The sequence below is a fragment of the Propithecus coquereli genome, unplaced genomic scaffold, assembly GCF_000956105.1.
Source record: "Propithecus coquereli isolate 6110/MARCELLA unplaced genomic scaffold, Pcoq_1.0 Scaffold501, whole genome shotgun sequence".
Lineage (NCBI taxonomy): Eukaryota > Metazoa > Chordata > Mammalia > Primates > Indriidae > Propithecus > Propithecus coquereli.
Window position 1 is genome coordinate 343,029 of NW_012150853.1, and position 18,857 is coordinate 361,885.

General features: G+C 63.0%; 2 protein-coding genes across 8 annotated transcripts in view; one reads left to right on the forward strand and one right to left on the reverse strand.

The window, feature by feature from the left end:
- The window catches only part of GCGR (glucagon receptor), a 20,488-nt gene extending 15,450 nt beyond the window's left edge, over positions 1-5,038 (forward strand). Inside the window, exons 2-14 of one of the 2 annotated variants that reach the window (XM_012656369.1) lie at positions 836-983; positions 1,089-1,191; positions 2,004-2,111; positions 2,189-2,310; positions 2,391-2,497; positions 2,574-2,730; positions 2,805-2,964; positions 3,034-3,094; positions 3,337-3,406; positions 3,716-3,804; positions 3,915-4,053; positions 4,125-4,166; positions 4,521-5,038. In XM_012656369.1, coding sequence (XP_012511823.1) covers positions 924-983; positions 1,089-1,191; positions 2,004-2,111; positions 2,189-2,310; positions 2,391-2,497; positions 2,574-2,730; positions 2,805-2,964; positions 3,034-3,094; positions 3,337-3,406; positions 3,716-3,804; positions 3,915-4,053; positions 4,125-4,166; positions 4,521-4,733 — 1,431 coding nt within the window. In that variant the 5' untranslated portion in view covers positions 836-923 and the 3' untranslated portion in view covers positions 4,734-5,038. Of the gene's footprint in view, positions 1-832; positions 984-1,088; positions 1,192-2,003; positions 2,112-2,188; positions 2,311-2,390; positions 2,498-2,573; positions 2,731-2,804; positions 2,965-3,033; positions 3,095-3,336; positions 3,407-3,715; positions 3,805-3,914; positions 4,054-4,124; positions 4,167-4,520 lie in introns of both variants that reach the window. The other variant, XM_012656370.1, reaches the window with a different exon arrangement.
- Positions 5,039-10,993: 5,955 nt separating this feature from the next.
- On the reverse strand, positions 10,994-18,768 carry FAM195B (family with sequence similarity 195, member B). Of its 6 annotated transcripts, none has more exons than XM_012656371.1 (7): positions 18,717-18,733; positions 18,211-18,373; positions 17,245-17,332; positions 12,932-12,986; positions 12,714-12,829; positions 12,003-12,104; positions 10,994-11,847 (listed from the first exon to the last, which is right to left on the reverse strand). In XM_012656371.1, the coding sequence occupies exons 2-7, from the start codon at positions 18,319-18,321 to the stop codon at positions 11,783-11,785; spliced, it is 537 nt and encodes a 178-aa protein (XP_012511825.1). In that variant the 5' UTR covers positions 18,322-18,373; positions 18,717-18,733; the 3' UTR covers positions 10,994-11,782. The 6 variants fall into 6 exon arrangements, with proteins under 6 accessions (XP_012511825.1, XP_012511826.1, XP_012511827.1 ...); XM_012656372.1 differs by having other exon boundaries at positions 18,211-18,324; positions 18,717-18,727; XM_012656373.1 differs by lacking the exon at positions 18,211-18,373.
- Positions 18,769-18,857: the final 89 nt, after the last annotated feature.

The window sequence follows — 18,857 nt, forward strand, 5'->3', positions numbered from 1 at the left end:
GCCCTTCACAGCCCTGGGGGCTCCTGGGGTCACTCAGAGCACCTGTAAACCCACCCCGAGGGAAGCCCCTCCCACTTCCCCTTGGGGCTCTGTTGGAGCAAAAAACTGTCGGCAGCAAAGGGCTGACTCGGGGGCTGCTGCCCCCGAACTCCCACCTCAGATGCTGGCTCTGGCCTGGGACCAGGCACTGTGACCCCCCCAACCTGGGCAGGCGCGACACGAGCGGCCAGCAGTGCTAATCTGAAAGGAACACGCTGCCAGCCAGCCTGCTGTGCCCATGGGACCAGATCGCTGCATCTGAGCCTTTGGCGGGGCCCCTGGGCACACCTGGACGACCCAGTGCCGTGAGGCAGCATGCATGTGCCAGACCATCCTAGTGTGTGCCCCGCACACCTGGCCCTGGCCTGGCCAGCTCAGTCACCATGGCCCTGGGAGTGAAGTCATGGATGGTCCGGGCACCACCACCCTCGCACTCGCACGCCGGCTGGGCTACCCTGACAAGGCGGCTTCCCTGGGGCAGAGAGTAGGTGGGGGGCTGGCCCCCCTCCGAGAGCTGTGGGTGGGTGACCAGGCAGCAGGGTGGCTGCCACCAGCACAGAGGAGAGGGGCCACCAAACAGACAGCCCCAGGCGGCAGGAAAGCCAGCTGCCCCCAAGACATGCAGCCCCCACACCCCTGGACGAGACCTCCCAGCACACGGAGGCTGCCATGCGGGCAGAGAGCGACCACTCCCGCGTCTCCTGCTGCATCAGGACTCCGAGGCTCGGGAGGGTCTAGAGCAGCAGGATACCTGCTGGCCAGGACTCCCAGACTCTGCCACTCTGCCACCCAGCAGCCCGCGGAGCAGCACACAACGCCCTCAAGGACCCCGTTGCCCTGGATGTGCAGCCCCTGCCAGATGTGGGAGGCAGCTACCTGGAGGCATGCCCCCTGCCCGGCCACACCGCCCCCACCTGCTGCTACTGCTGCTCCTGGTCTGCGGGGTGAGTGTCCCACACCCGCCTGCCCCGGGCGGGCCCTGCGTGGACGGCCTGTGCTGACCTGCACTGTCCTGACTGTGTCTCTGGTGGCTCTTCCACCTGCCCCAGCCGCAGGCCCCCTCCGCTCAGGTGATGGACTTCCTGTTTGAGAAATGGAAGCTCTACAGTGACCAGTGTCACCACAACCTGAGCCTGCTGCCCCCTCCCACCGGTGAGCCCCCACCAGGGCCTTCCAGCCTCCCGGCCTTGAGCTCCCTGTACAGGAGGGCTCTTTCCTCCAAGCAGCCCTGCGGGGGGCGGGGGCGCCTATCACCTGCACAGGTGAGGTCACTGAGCACAGAGAGGCCAGAGACTCGCACAGCCAGGAAGTGACGGAAATGGTAGAGCTGCTCCAAAGCTGGCTGCCCACACCCGGGGACACCATCCCTGCCCCCACAGAGCTCAGAGTGGGCAGACAGTGCGTGGGAGAGATGGGACCCAGTGGCTAGCAGCACACAGGCTGGGGAGGGCTCAGGCAGGGCCTGGATGTCATGATCTGGACACTCAGGCGCAGGGAGAGATGGGCAGCAGGCCCCCCCAGGAGGCCACCAGACCCTGGACGAGGCAGGTGGCCTGGGCTGGGCAGAGGGGAGCCAGGTCTGGGAGCCACAGGGTTGGCACCAGACCAGGAAAGGATGCTGATGGAATTGGGGTTCAGCCCCCAGAGAGGAAGTGCTGCAAGAAGGAAACCCCAGCATGGGTTTGGGACACATTTGAGATGGGCGGGTCTCCCTGGGAAGGTGCCCTGGGTGGGGCTGGAGCTCAGGGCCAGGCTGGGCTGGAGGTGGGGGAGGGCACACTTGGTCTGGGGAGGCGGATGGCCAGGGGCACCTGGTCCCAGGCCCAGGTGGAGAAGGAGCGGCCCTGGGCTGCCTGCTGGGAGAGGAGGTGGCAACACTCGGGCTTCCAAAAGGAGGGCTCTTGCCGGGCCAGGCCCTATTAAGGGAGCCCGGTTCCCCCTGACCCCCGACCCCGCCTCTGCAGAGCTGGTCTGTAACAGAACCTTCGACAAGTATTCCTGCTGGCCTGACACCGCCCCCAACACCACGGCCAACATCTCCTGCCCCTGGTACCTGCCTTGGCACCACAAAGGTAACCACAGGGCATGGGGTGGCGGAGGGGCCGGGCCTGGGTTGGGGGCTGACCAGAGCCTGCCCTTGCGCCCCCAGTGCAGCACCGCCTTGTGTTCAAGAGGTGCGGGCCCGACGGGCAGTGGGTGCGCGGGCCCCAGGGACAGCCATGGCGCAACGCCTCCCAGTGCCAGATGGACGACGAGGAGCTCAAGGTCCAGGTCAGCCTGTGGCGGGATGGGCAGGGCTGTGGGGGTGCAGGAGGCGGCTCCCCCTGCCCTGACCGGCCACTGATCTGCAGAAGGAAGTGGCCAAGATGTACAGCAGCTTCCAGGAGATGTACACGGTGGGCTACAGCCTGTCCCTGGGGGCCCTGGTCCTCGCCCTGGCCATCCTGCTGGGCCTCAGGTAGGCACCCGCCAGTGCCTGGGCGGCCGTAGGGGCAGGGAGGAAGGCAGCAGGCACTGACTTGCCGTCCCTGCAGCAAGCTGCATTGCACCCGAAACTACATCCATGCAAACCTGTTCGCGTCCTTCGTGCTGAAGGCCAGCTCCGTGCTGGTCATCGATCAGCTGCTCAAGACCCGCTACAACCAGAAGATCGGCGACGACCTCAGTGTGAGCATCTGGCTCAGTGACGGGGTGAGTGTCCTGCCCTGCCCCAGCCCTGGTGGGCAGGTGGCGATGTGACCCTGCTCACGCTGTACCTGCGCCAGGCGGTGGCCGGCTGCCGCATGGCCGCGGTGTTCATGCAGTACGGCGTGGTGGCCAACTACTGCTGGCTGCTGGTGGAGGGCCTGTACCTGCACAGCCTGCTGGACCTCGCCACCTTCCCCGAAAGGAGCTTCTTCACCCTCTACCTGGGCATCGGCTGGGGTGAGTGGGCTGGTGCCGTGGGGGGCTGCCTGGCCAGGGCCTTGGGACCACAGCTGCCGCCCCCTGCAGGTGCCCCCATGCTGTTCGTCATCCCCTGGGCGGTGGTCAAGTGTCTGTTTGAGAACGTGCAGTGAGTACCACAGAACAGGGAGGAAGGCCTCCGAGGGGGCCGTGGTGGGCGGCAGGAGGCGGGTGGGGGCTCTGACCTCAGGCAGTGGGGGGGTGGCAGTCCTGGAGCCTGGAAGGGGGTCATTCGTGACCTCACGCCTTCCTTTCCTGAGCGCCGATCAGATCCTGGCGGAACCACTGCGGGAGTGGGGCGGGCGTTGGGTGGGGGCTGTGCGCCTAGGATGCGAGCGCCCCGCCCCGCAGGTGCTGGACCAGCAATGACAACATGGGCTTCTGGTGGATCCTGCGCTTCCCCGTCATCCTGGCCGTCCTGGTGAGGAGATGAGGTGCCTGCTGGCCCCCGGGGAGGGGTGCTGGCAGGTGGCACACCCAGGCCCCTCCTTCCTTGGTGGCCGTAGGCAGCCCGAGGGGACAGACAGCATCCTGCCTGGCCTGGGAGGACTGGAGGGAGGCCCCGGCACTCAGCCAGGACACTGGCCACGCTGCCCTTCCTTGGCAGGGTGCCTGCCAGCCCCAGGGCCCATCTGGCCCACTGGCAGGAGGGACAGATGGGGTCATCCAGGGACACAGAGCTGTCCCCTGGGGCTCAAGGGCTGCCCCAACCTGTGTCCTCTGCACACAGATCAATTTCTTCATCTTCGTCCGCATCATTCGTCTTCTCGTGGCCAAGCTGCGCTCCCGCCAGATGCACTACGCTGACTACAAGTTCCGGTGGGTGTGGGCGGTGGGGCTGGCGCCTCGTGGCCCAGAAGGGGCTGGGGGGGCATGCCAAGGCGCAGGTGGGCTGGCTGCCGTGGGTGGCTCAGGCCCCGCCCCTGCAGGCTGGCCAAGTCCACGCTGACACTCATCCCCCTGCTGGGGGTCCACGAGGTGGTCTTCGCCTTCGTGACCGACGAGCACGCCCAGGGCACCCTGCGCTCCGCCAAGCTGTTGTTCGACCTCTTCCTCAGCTCCTTCCAGGTGCCCGCCTGCCCCCCCAACCGCCCCCCACCCCAGGCCGGGGCTGCTACTGACCCGCTGTCTCCCTCCAGGGCCTGCTGGTGGCCGTCCTCTACTGCTTCCTCAACAAGGAGGTGGGTGGCGCCTGAGGCCGTCAGCCGTGGCCCTGGGGTCAGGGTCAGACAGGGCAAGAGGACACTCGGCCCACCTCCACCTGGGATCGAGCTTGCCATGCCAGTCCCTTCCGCCTGCATGCTTTTAGCACAGTTGCTATGACGTGGGGTGCACATGTGAGGGGAGGAGGAGTTCCCAAATCTGCAGACCTCCGCCCTTGTGGCCATGAGGGTGTCACTGTGCCCAGTGAGGAGCTTGCTTGCCCTGTGCCCCCAGGGCCGAGGGCTTGAGCATCCAGGAAGGCCCACGGCAGGGGCCTGGGGAGGGCATGACGGCAGGCCCTGGGACTGGCCCGACCCGCTGCACACCCCCAGGTGCAGTCGGAGCTGCAGCGGCGCTGGCACCGTTGGCGCCTGGGCAAAGCGCTGCGCAGGGAGCAGCGCACCGGCAGCCACACGGCCTCGGCTGGGCCTGCTAAGAACCTGCAGCTCGTGAGGGATGGCAGCAGCAACGGCATTGGCCAGGACCCCTCTGCGGAGACCCCCTTGGCCAGTGGCCTCCCTGGGTTGGCTGACAGCCCCTTCTGAATCCCAGGCTGGGGCTGGACTCAGGCGCCCAGAGAGGGCATCGCTGCACAGCCCAGAACTGGGGGCCCTGCCGAGCCCGGAGGGCCCTTGCTGTCCACCTCTCCCACCAGTGTGGCGGTCTGTGGGGTGGGGCTGCCCCTCCCCACACCTGCCTTGCTCCTGGGGACAGGGGTCTGGGGTGGGGGGAGCTGCGCTGTGAACTGCATGCCTGCGTCGCCGTGTGTGCTGGTGTGTTCTGTGCGTGTGGAAATGCGTGCTCTCCAACAATAAAGAGCTGAGTAGTGGCCCTGTGCGCATCCCAGAGGGCGGCTGGAGATGCCCTGGAGTGGGGGTGACCACGCCAGCTGTAGGTGGTGGCACCAGTGCTGGCACAGCCCCGGAGGGAGTACCTGCTTCCCAGAGAGCTGGCGCTGGAACCCCTGAGGGGTCCCTAGGATGGCCAGCAGTGCCTGTACCTCCCGAGCAGGTTCTGGTCTCCCTCCCATCCTGGTTCAGGTGGTGGCTTCCGGGAGCTTTGGCCCCCACCCCCCAGAGGGTCACCATTCACCTGCAGAGAGACTCGAAGGGGGCACCGTGTCTAAGGGAGGGCACAGGCGTCACAGACCTCCTATCAACCCCTATGAACAGCGGATGTACCAGAAGGCGTCTTCTAGAAACCCCTCTCCCTGGAAGCAGCCGGAACAGTGATGCCCTTCCCGGGAGGCCCTGGCACTCCACTTCCTCCCAGCTCCAGCCGCGCCGGCAATTTGCAGGCCACATGGCAGGGTGAAGCAGTGAGAAATGGCCCCCGAAAACTGCCGCGAGTCTAGAGGAAAGTGGCAGCACGGCCCCTTCCTATGCACGGCCCCGCACTTAGCAAAGGCCCCACCCAGAACATCGTGTGCTGGGGGCACCCTGCTCGCCAGGCCAGGGGCGCTGACGCCAGCCAGCAGAGAGCTGCCTCCTGAGTGCCAGCCCCGGGCAGAGCCGGAGGGCGCTTTGGGGTGGGGGCCCCGATTGTCTGGGGCTCAGCGTGTCTGATGCAGGCGCTACCGTCCTGGATTCAGACACGCTTCTGAGGCCCAGGAACCGGGGTGGTGCCCCTCCAGGTGGTCCCTGCAGCAGGTGCTGTGACACCTGGTAGGCATGCATGGGGTGAGGAAGGAGCCAGCCAGGTGTCCCCACTCCAAGGAGCTGGTGGGAGGTGACCACTGGGCCCTGGGGAGGGGGTGCTCACAGCCCCCAGGGCACGTGGGCGAGAGCCGCTCAGGCAGAGCCAGGCTAATTGGAGCAAATGAAAGGACACGAGGCCTCTCGGGAAAGGTAAATAGAATTACACACTCTCCAGGCGCTGGGCCTCTCCTGGGGGGCCCCCCACACTGCCCCCACCGCAGGGCCTGTGCGCAGCAGGAGGCCGGGGGAGGTGAGGCTGGGCCAGCAGCACCTGCCCGAGGCCCCAGACCTTGAGGCTTTGGGTCAACTCACATCCCACACCCCAGCTGCTGACTCTCCAAGCCCTGGATGCTCCGACCAGGTGCCCGTGTGGGCACGGGCTGCTCTGAGCACAGGAGGGTGTTATGTTCTCCTTCACGCCAGCTGAGCGCAGGGTTGGTGACTGCCTTGGGGGGTATGCCACTCACCTAGGGCTTCCTGACTGCCCTCCCCATCTGGAGTCTCTCTGCCCTTGTCCTGCTCCAGGAACTGGAGCAGGCTGGCGCAGTCAGGGTGGAGTTGGGGCCTGGCAGGGGCTAGACTCACCCAGCCAATAGCACTGGCCCTGACCAGGCCTTTAGGCGGTGGAGGAGCCACTTTCTGACTCAGCCCACACGGCATCACTCTCCAGCGCTCGGGCCCTCTGCCCCTTCCCCGTGGTGACAGCCCTCCCACCTCTGGCTTAGGCCTGCACTTCACTTCCCCTCCCCCAGAGGAACTGAGGGTACCACTCAGGAGTGTGTGTGCTCTGAGGGGAGGGTGACTGGGTGTGCAATTGTGGGAGGGAAATGCACACCCGTGTGTCAGATGGGGGAGGTGTGTGGACATCCAGCGTCCCAGAGGGAACGTCTGCAAGGGGTTGTGCATGTGTGCGTGGCCGGGAGCAGGATGGCTTCCGTGTGACCCCTGGACACACACATTCTACTTAAAATGAGGGTGGACTGGGAGGCCGAGGCGGGCGGATTGTTCTGAGCTCAGGAGTTCGAGACCAGCCTGAGCAAGAGCGAGACCCCGTCTCTACCATTTTAGAAAGAAATTAATTGGACAGCTAAAAATATATGTACAAAAAATTAGCCGGGCATGGTGGTGCGTGCCTGTGGTCCCAGCTACTCGGGAGGCTGAGACAGGAGGATCGCTTGAGCCCAGGAGTTTGAGGTTGCTGTGAGCTAGTCTGACGCCACGGCACTCGCCCCAGGCAAGAGTGAGACTCTGTCTCAAAAAAAAGAGGGTGGAGACCAAGAAAAAGGAAGACATGAACTACAGTATCGGGTCAAACTTAGGAGAGTCAGGAGTGGGCCACTGGGGTAGGGGGGCCTCAAGCCAGGCAGGAGGCTTGGGAGAGGCCCTGCAGGGGATGAAAGTGACTGAACACACTAGAGATTTGGATGACCTGGTGGAGAGGTCAGGACTTAATTAGTGATTAGTGCACAGAAAACTAAACAAATGAAAAAAGAAGGCAATTAGTAACTCCATGGAAAACAAAAAGTTGGACAGAAAAAACAATCACATGGTTCAGTTCTGAATACAAACAGAGACATAACATAAACTCAACACTGATGTCACCAAAGTCACAGGGAAAAAAGAACTATCTAGCAGGACGGTGGACAGGAACAGCGCAGGTGTCTACTGGGGGTGGGAGAGAGAACAAAATGGGAAAATGAAGAAGTAACAACTCACATGTTATTTAGAAATAAAAACACAAATCACAGCATCAGCTGAGTAGTTGGAAGTGGTTGTCTCTAGGCAAGGGGGATGCGGGAGGAGAAGGCAGGGCTGTAGGTCCACTCTGAGCTGGCTCAGCCTTCTCCTGGACACCGTGGCCACCTGGGCCCTCAGTGCCCCTCGCCATTCCTCCTGCCTCCTCCTCTCTCTGGCTGTTGTGCCCAGGGACACGCCCCACCCTCCTCCCTCTTTATCAATCTGTAAAAACATTCAATATTTAGATAACTCCTAATTTATATCCCCAGCCCCTGTGGCCCTCCCAAACCCACACTTTATTTAGAGATGGGGTCTTGCTCTGTTGCCTAGGCTGGAGTGCAGTGGCATCATCAGAGATTGCTGCAGCTGGGACGACAGGTGTGCATCACCTCACCCAGCTCCGAATCTGCAGTTTAGACCCAGCTCCCGGCTCCACACGTACATTTGGACGCCCAACAGTCCAGTTCCACAGCCCCACTCGGAGCTTCTCTCCTGCCCCAACTCCTTTCTCCCACCGTGCACTACAGAGCCTCCTACTGCACCTCCGCTTCTGCCCGGGGCCCTGCAGCCAAGGTCTCCTGTGACTCTGATCAAGCCTCCACATCTCAGCTCAGTTTACAGAAATATAGGGGACAGAGGAGCCTAACGGGGATACCACAGGGACATAACCAGGCACACGCAGAATGTGCATTACTCCATCCAAATGCCCTGGGAGTCTTTGATTCGTAAATACAAGGAAAGGAGGGGACTGTCACAGAGAGACTTAGGGGATACATTCACTTTGCCTTCCCACTCCAAGTCAACCCATCCGGAATACAATTATTTTAGAGGTTAAGGGAATTTGAACTGGGTATATTGGATATTAGGAAATCATTGTTCATGCTCAATAAGCATGTACTGGCTGGGCGCGGTGGCTCACGCCTGTAATCTGGGAGGCCGAGGCGGAAGGATCACTTGAGGCCAGGAGTTCAAGACCAGCCTGAGCAAGAGCGAGACTCCATCTCTACTAAAAATAGAAAAATCAGCCAGGCATCATGGTCTACATGCCTATAGTCCCAGCTACCCGGGAGGCTGAGGCAGGAGGATCGCTGGAGCCCGGGAGTTGGAGGCTGCAGTGAGCTAGGCTGACTCTGCACTCTACCCTGGATGATGGAGTCGGTCTCAAAAAAAAAACCCAAAACAAAAACAAACCATGAACATGGTCAACAAGTATTAAGTTAAAATTCTAACAAAAATAAAAGCTTAAAAATCCCTTGAAAGAGGTCACTGTTTTCTTACTTGTAATCAGGGTAGTAAAACCTGCCCCGCTGAATTGCTGACATTGAACGAAAGCAAATATGAGCAACGTGTGGACGGGCGATGCCGCAAAGGGGGGACACTCGCCTCCCTTCCCCCCTCGCTGCGGAAGGGGAGGGAGTGTCTCAGCTGGCAGCCAGCCCAGCAGCCCCCAGGGCTGGGCAAGGGGCCCCCCGGGTCAGCGGGCTAGCGCCCACCCTGCATCTGCCCTGCTTTGTGAGTACACCCAGTCCAACTCCAGCGGAGCGACGCCTGGGCCCACAAGGCGTGCTCCGCCCCTCTGCCAGCCCTCTCCCCACCCTCAGGCCCCTGAAGCACCCCCAACATCAAGGGGTCAGGGTTCCTGCTCTCTCCCAGCAGGTGGCCTGACCAGGCCATCCTCCTCTCCTCCAGGTGATCTTGGCAGAAAGACCCCCCAAGTCCAGAGCCTCCAGTGGGCAAGGAGAGGGAATGAAGAGCCCAGAGCAGCATCTCAGACCCAGCCAGGCCAGGGGTGGGTGGGGGCGGGCACAGGGCATGCCACCACACCTGGCTAATTTTTTCTTTTAGCAGACAGGGTCTTATTCTTGCTCAGGCTGGTCTCCAAACCCTAACTCCTGACCTCAAGCAATGCTCCTGCCTCAGCCTCCCAGAGCGCTAGGATTACAGGCCTGAGCCACCGCACCAGGCCTCAAGGCCCTTTCTTCACACAGCAAGCTTCCCTTAGGCACCTCCAGGTGCGCTGTCTGGCGGTCCCAGCGCCCCTGTAAAGGACAGGCCTTTGGACCAACCAACATGGCCCACACCCTCACTTTACAGATGGGGAAACCGAGTCAGACTGGCAGTGTGACGTGCCCCAGGGCTCACAGCAAGGCCATGACCACAGCCACCAGACTGCAGAATCCATGCATCCACCTGAGGACTTGGGTGGTTCCAGTTCATTTGAGACTGAGCACCATGTCAAGAGTGCCTGTGAGGTGACTAAGTGGCAGCAGGCACCAAGATTGGGCAACAAGCCGGGATGTGGGCGGCAACTGCCACCTGAACAAACAGGTGCAGAAACAGCAATTGGCTCAGTCGCATGGGCAGCAGCCTGGCTAGGGCTTCGGCCCGCTCCCTGCGTCCTGGGGTCCGAGAAGGCACCATGTGCAGGTCTCCCCTTGCAGGACCTCTGCTGGCCCTGGCAGCCACCACTGGGCAGAAGGCCCCGGGGCAGACCTTGCTGCCCCTCCTCTACCCCTCCACCCCCTAGTGTTGTCCCTGGTGGTCTGGCAGGCAAGGACATGTGCCAGAGCTGTTAGCCTAGTGCCCGCTCACCTGTTATGGGGACCCTCGAGCTGCAGCCACCCTTGAGCTGTACCTCATCTGGCCTTGCCCACCCCCTCCAGCCCCAGACAGTGGTGGGCAGTTTGGGTGACCCCACCTGGTAGGTATGCAAACCCCCTGCAAAGGCCTCACAGGCCTGAAAAAGGCCACGTGTCCACAGGAGCTGGCTCGAGGCCAGGCAGCAGCGAGTGCCTGCTGCTGTCTCATCACAGGGACAGTCCTGCCTGTCCCAAGGCAGCGTCTCCTGCCCCAACCTACCCACCAGGAGGCGCCTGTGGGGCCACCCGAGCCCTGGAATACTCTTCTGGGAAAGGGTGTTCCTGGAACACATTCCGGTCAGGCCTGCTGGGGCTGCTTCCAGGTTTGAAGGTCAAGTATAACTGGGTCTCTCCTCGGGCAGCAGCCACCCCTTCATCTGGACAGCAGAGGACAGACTGTCTGGAGGGTCCACAGTCAGTGTCCTGGAGTGGGGTTCAGGTTGGCAGAAAAGTGCCTACTGACTCTGGGGCCCCCGTCCCACAGAGAGAAGGGTCACACGGGGAGCCCCACAACTGGGACAAGGGTAGTGATTGTCCACGGTAGCCTCAGCCTCTCCCATCCAGGACGCCCTCTGCCCCACCATCACCCTGCCCCCAGGAGGCCCAGGGGCTTAGCCTGAGAATTCCTGGGCTTGAGGAGCCTTGGCCTCGACCTGGGCTCTCCAGCCGTGTCGGGGAGTTGGGGCACGTGTGGGATTTGGGGCGGGGGGGAGAGACTGCCATGAGGCCCATCCTGTGCCACCGCCTTTATTCACGGACCCTCAGGCTCCAGAGCCACATAGACACTTGGCTTTTGGAGGGCACAGAAAGAAAAAGGGGCCCTGGTGACCCTCCCAGCGCACCCCAGAGAGCCAGGACAGACTCGGCAGCACCACCACCTCAGGGTCAGCCTCAGTGCCCCTGCCCAAGGGGCCACAGGGCCAGATACCAGGAGGCCAGGCCTGGTACTGGGGACCCCTCTGGGGCAAGTGTCCCAGGCCCTGAGAGCTGGCTCCACCTTGAAGCTGGTACAGAGAAGGTGCCAGGCTGGACAGGGCCAGGCCACAGGAGCAGCAGGGTCTGCAGAGGACCCAAGCTGGACTGGGGGTGGGGTGGGGTCTGGCCTTGTTCTGCGTCCTGGCCACGTCAAGGACAAAACCAGCCCAATGCCACCAGCCTGGGAGACAACATAGGTGCCCTCTTCTCCCTCCTGATCCTCTGGCCAGGGGTGGAGGCAAAGATGGGGCAGGGACGGGGAGGGGTGGGGCCAGGGCCCCCCAGGGGGCAGGTAGCTCCAAAGATGCAGCCAGGCCGGGAGGAGGGCAGGGCTTGGCAGGTCCCCGATCCCCAGTGACAGAGGCAGCTTGAGACCCCCCAAAAAGGAAAGGAGGGAGCTTAGGGAGGAGGGGTGGCCCCAGCCATCAATCACGTGGTCCTGGGGTCCCGGGTTTGCAGCCCGCTGGGGCAATGCCCCTCCCCCCGAGGAGCGGCCCACAGGACAGGAGGTAACCAAGGTCAAGGCGGGGGAGGGGCCTGGGTGCTCTAAGACTTCTTGGCGTCCTGCGTGTTCCGGCGCTTCAGGTCGCTCAGGTCGATGGGTTTGAAGGCTGCCGGGGGACAGCGTGGTCAGCCATGGGCACAGGTCCCGATCCAGCCCCCACCTCTGGCCCTGGGACTGGGCTGTCTTGGGACAGGACAGCGGGAAGCGGACAGGGATGGGAAAGGCGGCTGGCCTTCCTGCCCCCGGGGCAGCCTCACTCACTCTTCAGGCTGGGGTTAGGGACCTTCTCCACATACTCCTCCACCAGGCCCCGCTCGCTGCCCGACATCTGGCTCCGCAGGTCTCGCTCCACACCCTGCCAGGCTGCGGGCAAGCAGGGGGCAGTGTGGTCAGAGCCCCTGCTCTGGCTCAGCGTCCGGCAGAGTCCCAGCGGCCACTGTCCGAGCCAGGAGAGCGTCTGACCTCAGTGGCTGGCTGCCCAGGCCCGTCCTCTCCCCCAGGACAAGGCAGCGCCCAGCCTCACCCGCCCACCCCAGCAGGTCTGTGCCTCCTTTGCAAAGGACCAGGGCCATGGGCAGGGGGCCTCAGGGCAGCCCTCTCCTTGGGGTCCCCATCCCCAGCGCATACACATGCCCAACCTCAGCCACCCCCCTCCTGCTTCTGGCCCCTTCTGCTCCGGGTGTGCTGGGCTCACGGCTGGGTGTACCCTGTCTCTCCCACAGCCCCGCCTCTCCCCAGCAAACCTCCAGTGCTGGGGACGGGCTCCAGACGCCACCTCCATCTTGGGGCTGCCCATGTCCACGCCTCCTGTCGGGCTCCCCACCATCAGAACCAGGTCTCCCCACCAGGGCCCTTGGTCAGTCCAACCCGCCCGGGACCCCCGAGGCTGTAGAAGGGGTGACAGAAGCAAGAAAGGGCTCCAGGAAGCTCCTCGGGCTGACGGCAGGAGCCGAGCGCGGCGGGCACACCCACCTTCGTAAATGAAGCGCACGTTCTCCTCGTGGGCCGGGGTGAAGATCTCACTGCTGCTGGGAGAGCGGGGACTGCTGTTCCTCTTGCCGTTGTAGACGACTCTGGAGACGGGGGAACTGGGGGGAGCCGGCGTGTGATGACAGGGCCAGGGGTGCTCAGCAGGGCAGGGGCCCACAGCCCGCCCCCAGGCAGAGGCCACCCACCTGCCTGAGACCCACCTGGTCATCGCTGGGGCGCTGATCCTAGCACTCCGCTGCCAGGTCCCCTCTGCTTCTGAAACAGAAGCCCCAGAAAACAGGAATGGGACCGAGCCACCCTCTGCAGCAGCAGGGAGGGCCCACAGGGCACAGCTGCCTCCTCCCCATAAGATGTGAAAAAATTGTGTGATTCTGCTTCCCAGGGACCCCCTACAGGCAGGGTCCAGACACAGGCAGCTAGGGGACTCCAAGCAACCCCACCCAGGCTAAGGATGGCATCGGGGCAGCCAGCTGGGGGCCAAGGCACAGGAGTGGGGTCAGCCAGCTGACACAGACGGCCTGAGTGTCATGAGCTCGGCCCGTGTCCCCAGCCACAGCACCTGGACCAGCACTGCCCTGGAGCCCCTTCCGCATGCTGTCAGCCAGCAGCTCTGCCCACACTCCTGTGTTCAGAGTTGCGGCTGCCTCCTGCGGACCAGTGGTCCCCAGCGAGCCTAGCTCTGTCCTCGCGGCTGCGGGGCTGGGCTTGTTTCTGCTCAGCCGCACTTTCCTTTCTGTGAGATGGGATGAGCTTCCCCATGGTCACCCAGGCTCCCCAGCAGACCCCAGGCCCAGTCCCCTGGTCCCCTACGCTGGGGCTCCTCACACTGGGACATGAGCCCAAGTCAGTGCCCTGGAGATGGAAGCAAACCAGGGTGGCAGGTGGGGCGGGGGCGACCCTGGCCAGAGGCCTGTTTACAGCACAGCGTGGGGAGGAAGTCTATGGTGAGGCTCAGACTCTCACAATGGCCAGGGGACGGTGTGCCCCCTCCAGCTGAGGACACACGACACCAAGGTGAGGAAGCTGGCCTTACAGGGCTGGTCCACAGGGGCAACCCCAGGTGCTGGGGGCAGAGGAGTCCCGGGGGCTGTTAGTACAAGCACCAGTCCTGCCCATCCCTGGGGCCCAGGGGCTCCAGACAGCCTGAGCACACAGCTGCAGCCCCTCACAAAGGGCCAGGGGTCGCGTTCTTCCTTCCTGGCCCACTCAGCACCATATAAGCAAGCCAGAGTCTAAACACCCACATGGTGAACGCAGCCATGAGCCAAGGGCAAGAACAACAGAACAGTGTAAGAGCAGCTCCCAGCAGAGCACGTGGAACTCCGAGCCCCTTCCAGGCCAGGAACAGCCGAGGCAGGGCCAGTGGCCTTGGCTCCCAGCCTGTGGCAGCACGCAGCTCGCTCGCCAAGCGACCTCTCCTTTCCTGGACTCTGGGATCTCTCTGCACACAGTCCTCCTGCCCGAACACCAGCCACGTGTAGGTGGCTGCCCGGACCCCAGAACACAGAGGAAAAGCCCTCTCTGGCCTGAGGGCCCCACGGGGACACACTGATGGGGGCAGAATCAGGTCAGGAAGCCACCACTATGCACTGGGGACAGAGATGCTCGGGGAAGGCAAAGCTCAGGTGACAGGCAGACTGGCGGCCCCTGCCCGCTCCTTCAGGGCACCCGCCTCCTCAGCCGCAGCTGCCAGTGGCTGCCTGGCTCTTGCACACGCCACTCCCTCAGGCTCAGCTCAGGTGTCACTTCCACTCAGCTCCCACCAACAGTCCCACCTCCTCCCAAGTACCTACCCTTCCCAGGCTCCCTTCGCACACACCTGCTGTGCACACCTGCCGGCGGGGGCTCTCTGGGCTCCTGCTCGCCTCCGACTCTAGCCCCTCAGCCTGGCCCAGGCTGGCCTGCAGGAAACTGTGCCAGTGACCTGCACTCCAGAGCCCCTGAGACACTCAGTCTTGACGTTGGGGACCCTCCCCAAACTGCCCCCACATACCCATCTTCCTGACCAGAGGAGCTTGCTGAGGATGGCACCACAGCCCCTCTGGAAGGCCGCACCTGTTAACAGGGCCAGGCAGCCAGCGTGGCTCACAGGCACATGCCCGCTGTAACCCACGGTCTGTGCACCTCCCACGTGGGCGTCCTACCACGCCTACGTGAGGCTCTCACATCCTTGGGACTTGAAGGACAAATGAAACATCTCAAAAAGGAGCCCCATCTGCCTCCTCTCGCTAGGAGAGGACAGGGGCCCCCCAGGCCTGACACCAACAGTCCTATAGGCCTGACTCCAGAAACAAGGAGCCCCTATGGCTCCTCCCCAATTATCCCTCCGGCTGAGGTCCCCAGGGGCTCGCGCTGGCTGCGCCCTGCACCCACAGAGACAGACCGGAGACCCAGGCTTCTCCTAGCAGGCGCCTGCTGCTGCCTGGGAAGCAGAAGGGACAGCTCTGTGGCCCACTCGCATGTACCACCTCCTGGGCCCCAATTCTGACCCAGAAGGCAATCTCCATTAAAAACACACTCGTGGGTACGTACCCCCAAGAAGTGCCTGAGGACGCTGGGGAATTGCACTTGCAATTACCCAGAGAGAACACCCCCTGAACGGACAGTGGGTGCCGGGCCCATTCCCACCACAGGCAATGACAGCTACAAACTCAAACCACAGCAATCGCAAGGCAAATTGTACAACCGATGTTGAGCACAAGAGGCAGGACCAGGAAGGATGCAGACAGGACCTGGGGATCCACGCGGGCTGGGGGCAGCCTGCAGAAGGCTAAGCTGCAGGCAGAAGCAGAGCCAGGGGCAGGACAGTGTGTTCATGTTTGGCTAAGCAGCAGTAAACGTGAGCGTGTCACAGGTGTGGGAAGCACAACACCCCATGAGGAGAGTCCCAAGACCACAGCAGATGGGGCGTGGGCTGGGGAGATGGCACAGGCCTGGAGAAGAGCCAGGGATGCCTAAAAAGAACTGCCAGCCCTTGGAGGGTCACCAAGCTGTGGAAGGCCATCCGAGGCTACAGCCTCAGAGCTGACAGGACACCAGCTTGCTCAGCAGGCCAGGTAAAAGTCGGGGCTGAGTGAGGGGCTCCATGCTGAGTAAGCTGCTAGGTGCCCTGCCGTGGAGGTCCCGAGTGCCCATCCGGTACGGCCGCCCCAGCCTTCTTCCCACCTGGGCCACCACCAGGGCTGGAGCACGGAGGGCCGGGCGACTCCCCTCCCGTCTTCCTTCCCTTTCAGTCAGTCATCATCAGCGTGACCAGTCCCTCCACAGCTCAGTCTACCGCCTCTAACAGAATGTTTGCATGTTTTAGTATGCCTGGAATCGGGGCTGCATCTGGCAATCGGCAACATGTCAAAGTTGAACTGACAGCGGCTCTTCTTTCTCAGTGGACCATGAAATACGGCGTGGCTCCCAATGGCTGGGTCTCAGATGGGATGACACTCCACGACAGCCCCGTGGCCTGGGGCCCTCCCTCCAGCACCAACTCCTCAGGTCCTCCTTCCTACTCCCACCACCTCCCCTGGCCGACATCCACACCGCACCCCGTGCCGAGCCTCCCCCAGCCTAGGGGACACAGGGACACTCTTTCCCCAAGCCATACCCCAGCAGGGCATCGCCTGGGCCCTCTGCTGCCATTAAGCCCACCCTCCAGCTCCAACCTGTTTTGTCAGGTGTCACCTGCTGCTATACCCCACCCCAATCCCAAACACAGGCTTTGCCATAAGACCACCTCCTGCCGGCCCTCCCTCCCTACAGGTGACATTCCAGTCTGTGCATCCTGTGGACTTGACTGCTTATTGCCTGTGACTGTCTAGCCTGTAGGGCCGGAACTACCCAGTGCCCAGAGGTCGTCTACCCTGCTCTGCTGCCCCCAGGCAAGCCCCTCTAAGTGTCAGGGCATCAGCGTCCTCCCCCGAGGAGAGGCAGCCCCCGGGGACGCTCGCCTGCTCCAACAAGGACGGAAGCAGAGCCACGTGGGCCACACCTCAGGGAGGTCTCCCGTGGCTCCTTACCCAACACGACAATGGACACAGCAATCGTATACCGTATTGTTCGACTGGACACTTCCGAGAATGACAGGGATGCTTCTGGTTATTAAACTTGAAACCGAGTGACCTGGGCACCTGGAATGCAGAGCCAGCCCACTCGCAGGGAGGTAGGGGCCACGAAAACAAAGGGGACTGGAAGTAAAGACCGCTGGGAGCCACAGCACACACTCATCAGGGCCACTGACACACAGTGCACAGTCCCCACAGCTAGGCCAAGAGGAGGGCACCCTGACAACCCCGTCTCAGAGGGTGAAGGAGCTTCGGAGTAGAGGTGGACCCCACCTGACTCCCAATCCCTGCCCCTCCCATGGCCTCCCAGGGCCACAGCAGTTGGGCCCAAATGCCCCAGCTGGCCTGAGCCTCTCCAGAGCCTGCCCCAGCGCTTGCCTGCACCCCACGGCAGGTTCCCAGACTCCCTGAAACACCCACTCCCACAGACATCCCTTGCGTTCCACTCGGAGACTCACCCTCCACTCCAGATAGGGAGGGGAGTCTCACTGCATGGATTTGTGCAGAATCTTCCTCTTCCATGGGACCAAGGGCTTCAGAGACTTCCTGGGGGGAGGCAGGGGGTGGGAGACAGAGAACACAGGGTGCAGGGTGGGCCAGAACCCCAGTCTCTGGCCTCCTAGTCTCAAACTCCTTCCCACACACAGCCATATGCCGAGGGACACGACACGAGGTGAGACCCTGCTCTCCAGTGAAGTGACAATGGATGTTCCGGAATCAATGATGCCACTACTGCTCTGTATTCCTTTGGAGTTTCTGATATTCAAATTTTCTTTGACTCCTTTCCCTTCATATTCCGTGTCTTTTCAGCCAATGAGACTTCTATAAAAAAAACATCAACTACCCAAGTACATAGCAGCAGATCAGTGCTGTTACAGCCACCAGAGGCCTGCTGGTCCTTGAAGACCCCTAGGCAGAGCCTTCAAGCACTGCCCCAACCCCTCACTCTCCTTCCTGGGTGCCAGCTGCAGAGCAACAGCCCGGAGACCCTGTATCTGCCTCTCCATCCCTGTCCTACTCGGAAACCTCAACATCTTCTGACTCACTCCAAATCCAGCCACATCCTCTAGGAAGACTCAGCTCCTGCTTCCTTCCCAACCCACCTCCCACCTTCTCTAAACATTCGCAACACTTTCCACCCAGAAGTCCACTCACTGAAGCCCATCTCCACTCGTTGCCCAAGCTGCCCCCTCTGTCCAAAACGACCCTACTTATCCTCGGGTTGGAAAGCCCACCTTCTCTGGGGAGTCTATTTTGAGGCGGGATGGGCACAAGCACAACCTGGACTGCTTCAGTAACTAGAGACGTGACACCTGCGGCGCCATCCCGCCCCGGCGCCCCAGCCCATGGTCGTGCTCGGGAGCCACTGCCCAGTGAGCTCCGCGGGGCACGCAGAAGCCGGTCCTATCCCCTAGGCCCCGCACCTGGCGCAGCACCACGGCACGGGGAGCCCGGGAACGCGGGGAAAGCAGGATAACAGACGGAAGGGCCTGGAAGGCTGCGTTCCAACAACCAGGAGGCATCCTCAGAAACATTCCCTTTGGAAAATGGGGGCAGCAGGACGTGTGTCCACCTCAGCGGCAGGAGCTTTAGACAGCGGAAAAGGGCGGGCCCCTAGAGAGCGTCCGGCGCGGGCAAGTGCCCGGCTTGTCCCTTCCAAGTCCCACCCCAGCCCCAGGGAGCGCGAGGGGCCGCGCCACTTGCAGGACGCGGGGGCCCCGGCGGCGCCCGGCAGGTGGGAGGCGGAGCGCAGGAGGCCCTCGCGGAGCCCAGCCGGCCCGGCCTCCCGCCCGGTCACTCCCCCTCGCGGCGGCCCCGCCCGGCCCGGCCCAGCGGGGCTCCCGCGGCCGCGCGGCGACACCAGGGCGGGGCCGAGCCGCGCCCGCCCTGACCCGCCCCTACCCGCCGCCGGGCGCCGCGTTCGCCTCACCTCGCCCGGAATCGCCGCTGCCGCCTCTTCCAGCTGGGAGGCCCCGCCGGAAGTGACGCCACAACCGGCGCGCAGGCGCAGGCGGAGCGCGAGCCGCGTGACTACCCGGCGCGGGGGGGCGGGGCGACACAGGAGGGCCGG

Bases quoted from the DNA above. Each gene is read 5' to 3' on its own strand.
- FAM195B (XM_012656371.1), bottom strand. From the start codon at position 18,321: ATGTTTCTGAGGATGCCTCCTGGTTGTTGGAACGCAGCCTTCCAGGCC. The intron at 12,987-17,244 runs GTGAGTCTCCGA...CTTCTGTTTCAG, and splicing joins CTCCCTATCTGGAGTGGAGG to AAGCAGAGGGGACCTGGCAG. The intron at 12,830-12,931 runs GTGGGTCTCAGG...GGCTCCCCCCAG, and splicing joins AGCGCCCCAGCGATGACCAG to TTCCCCCGTCTCCAGAGTCG.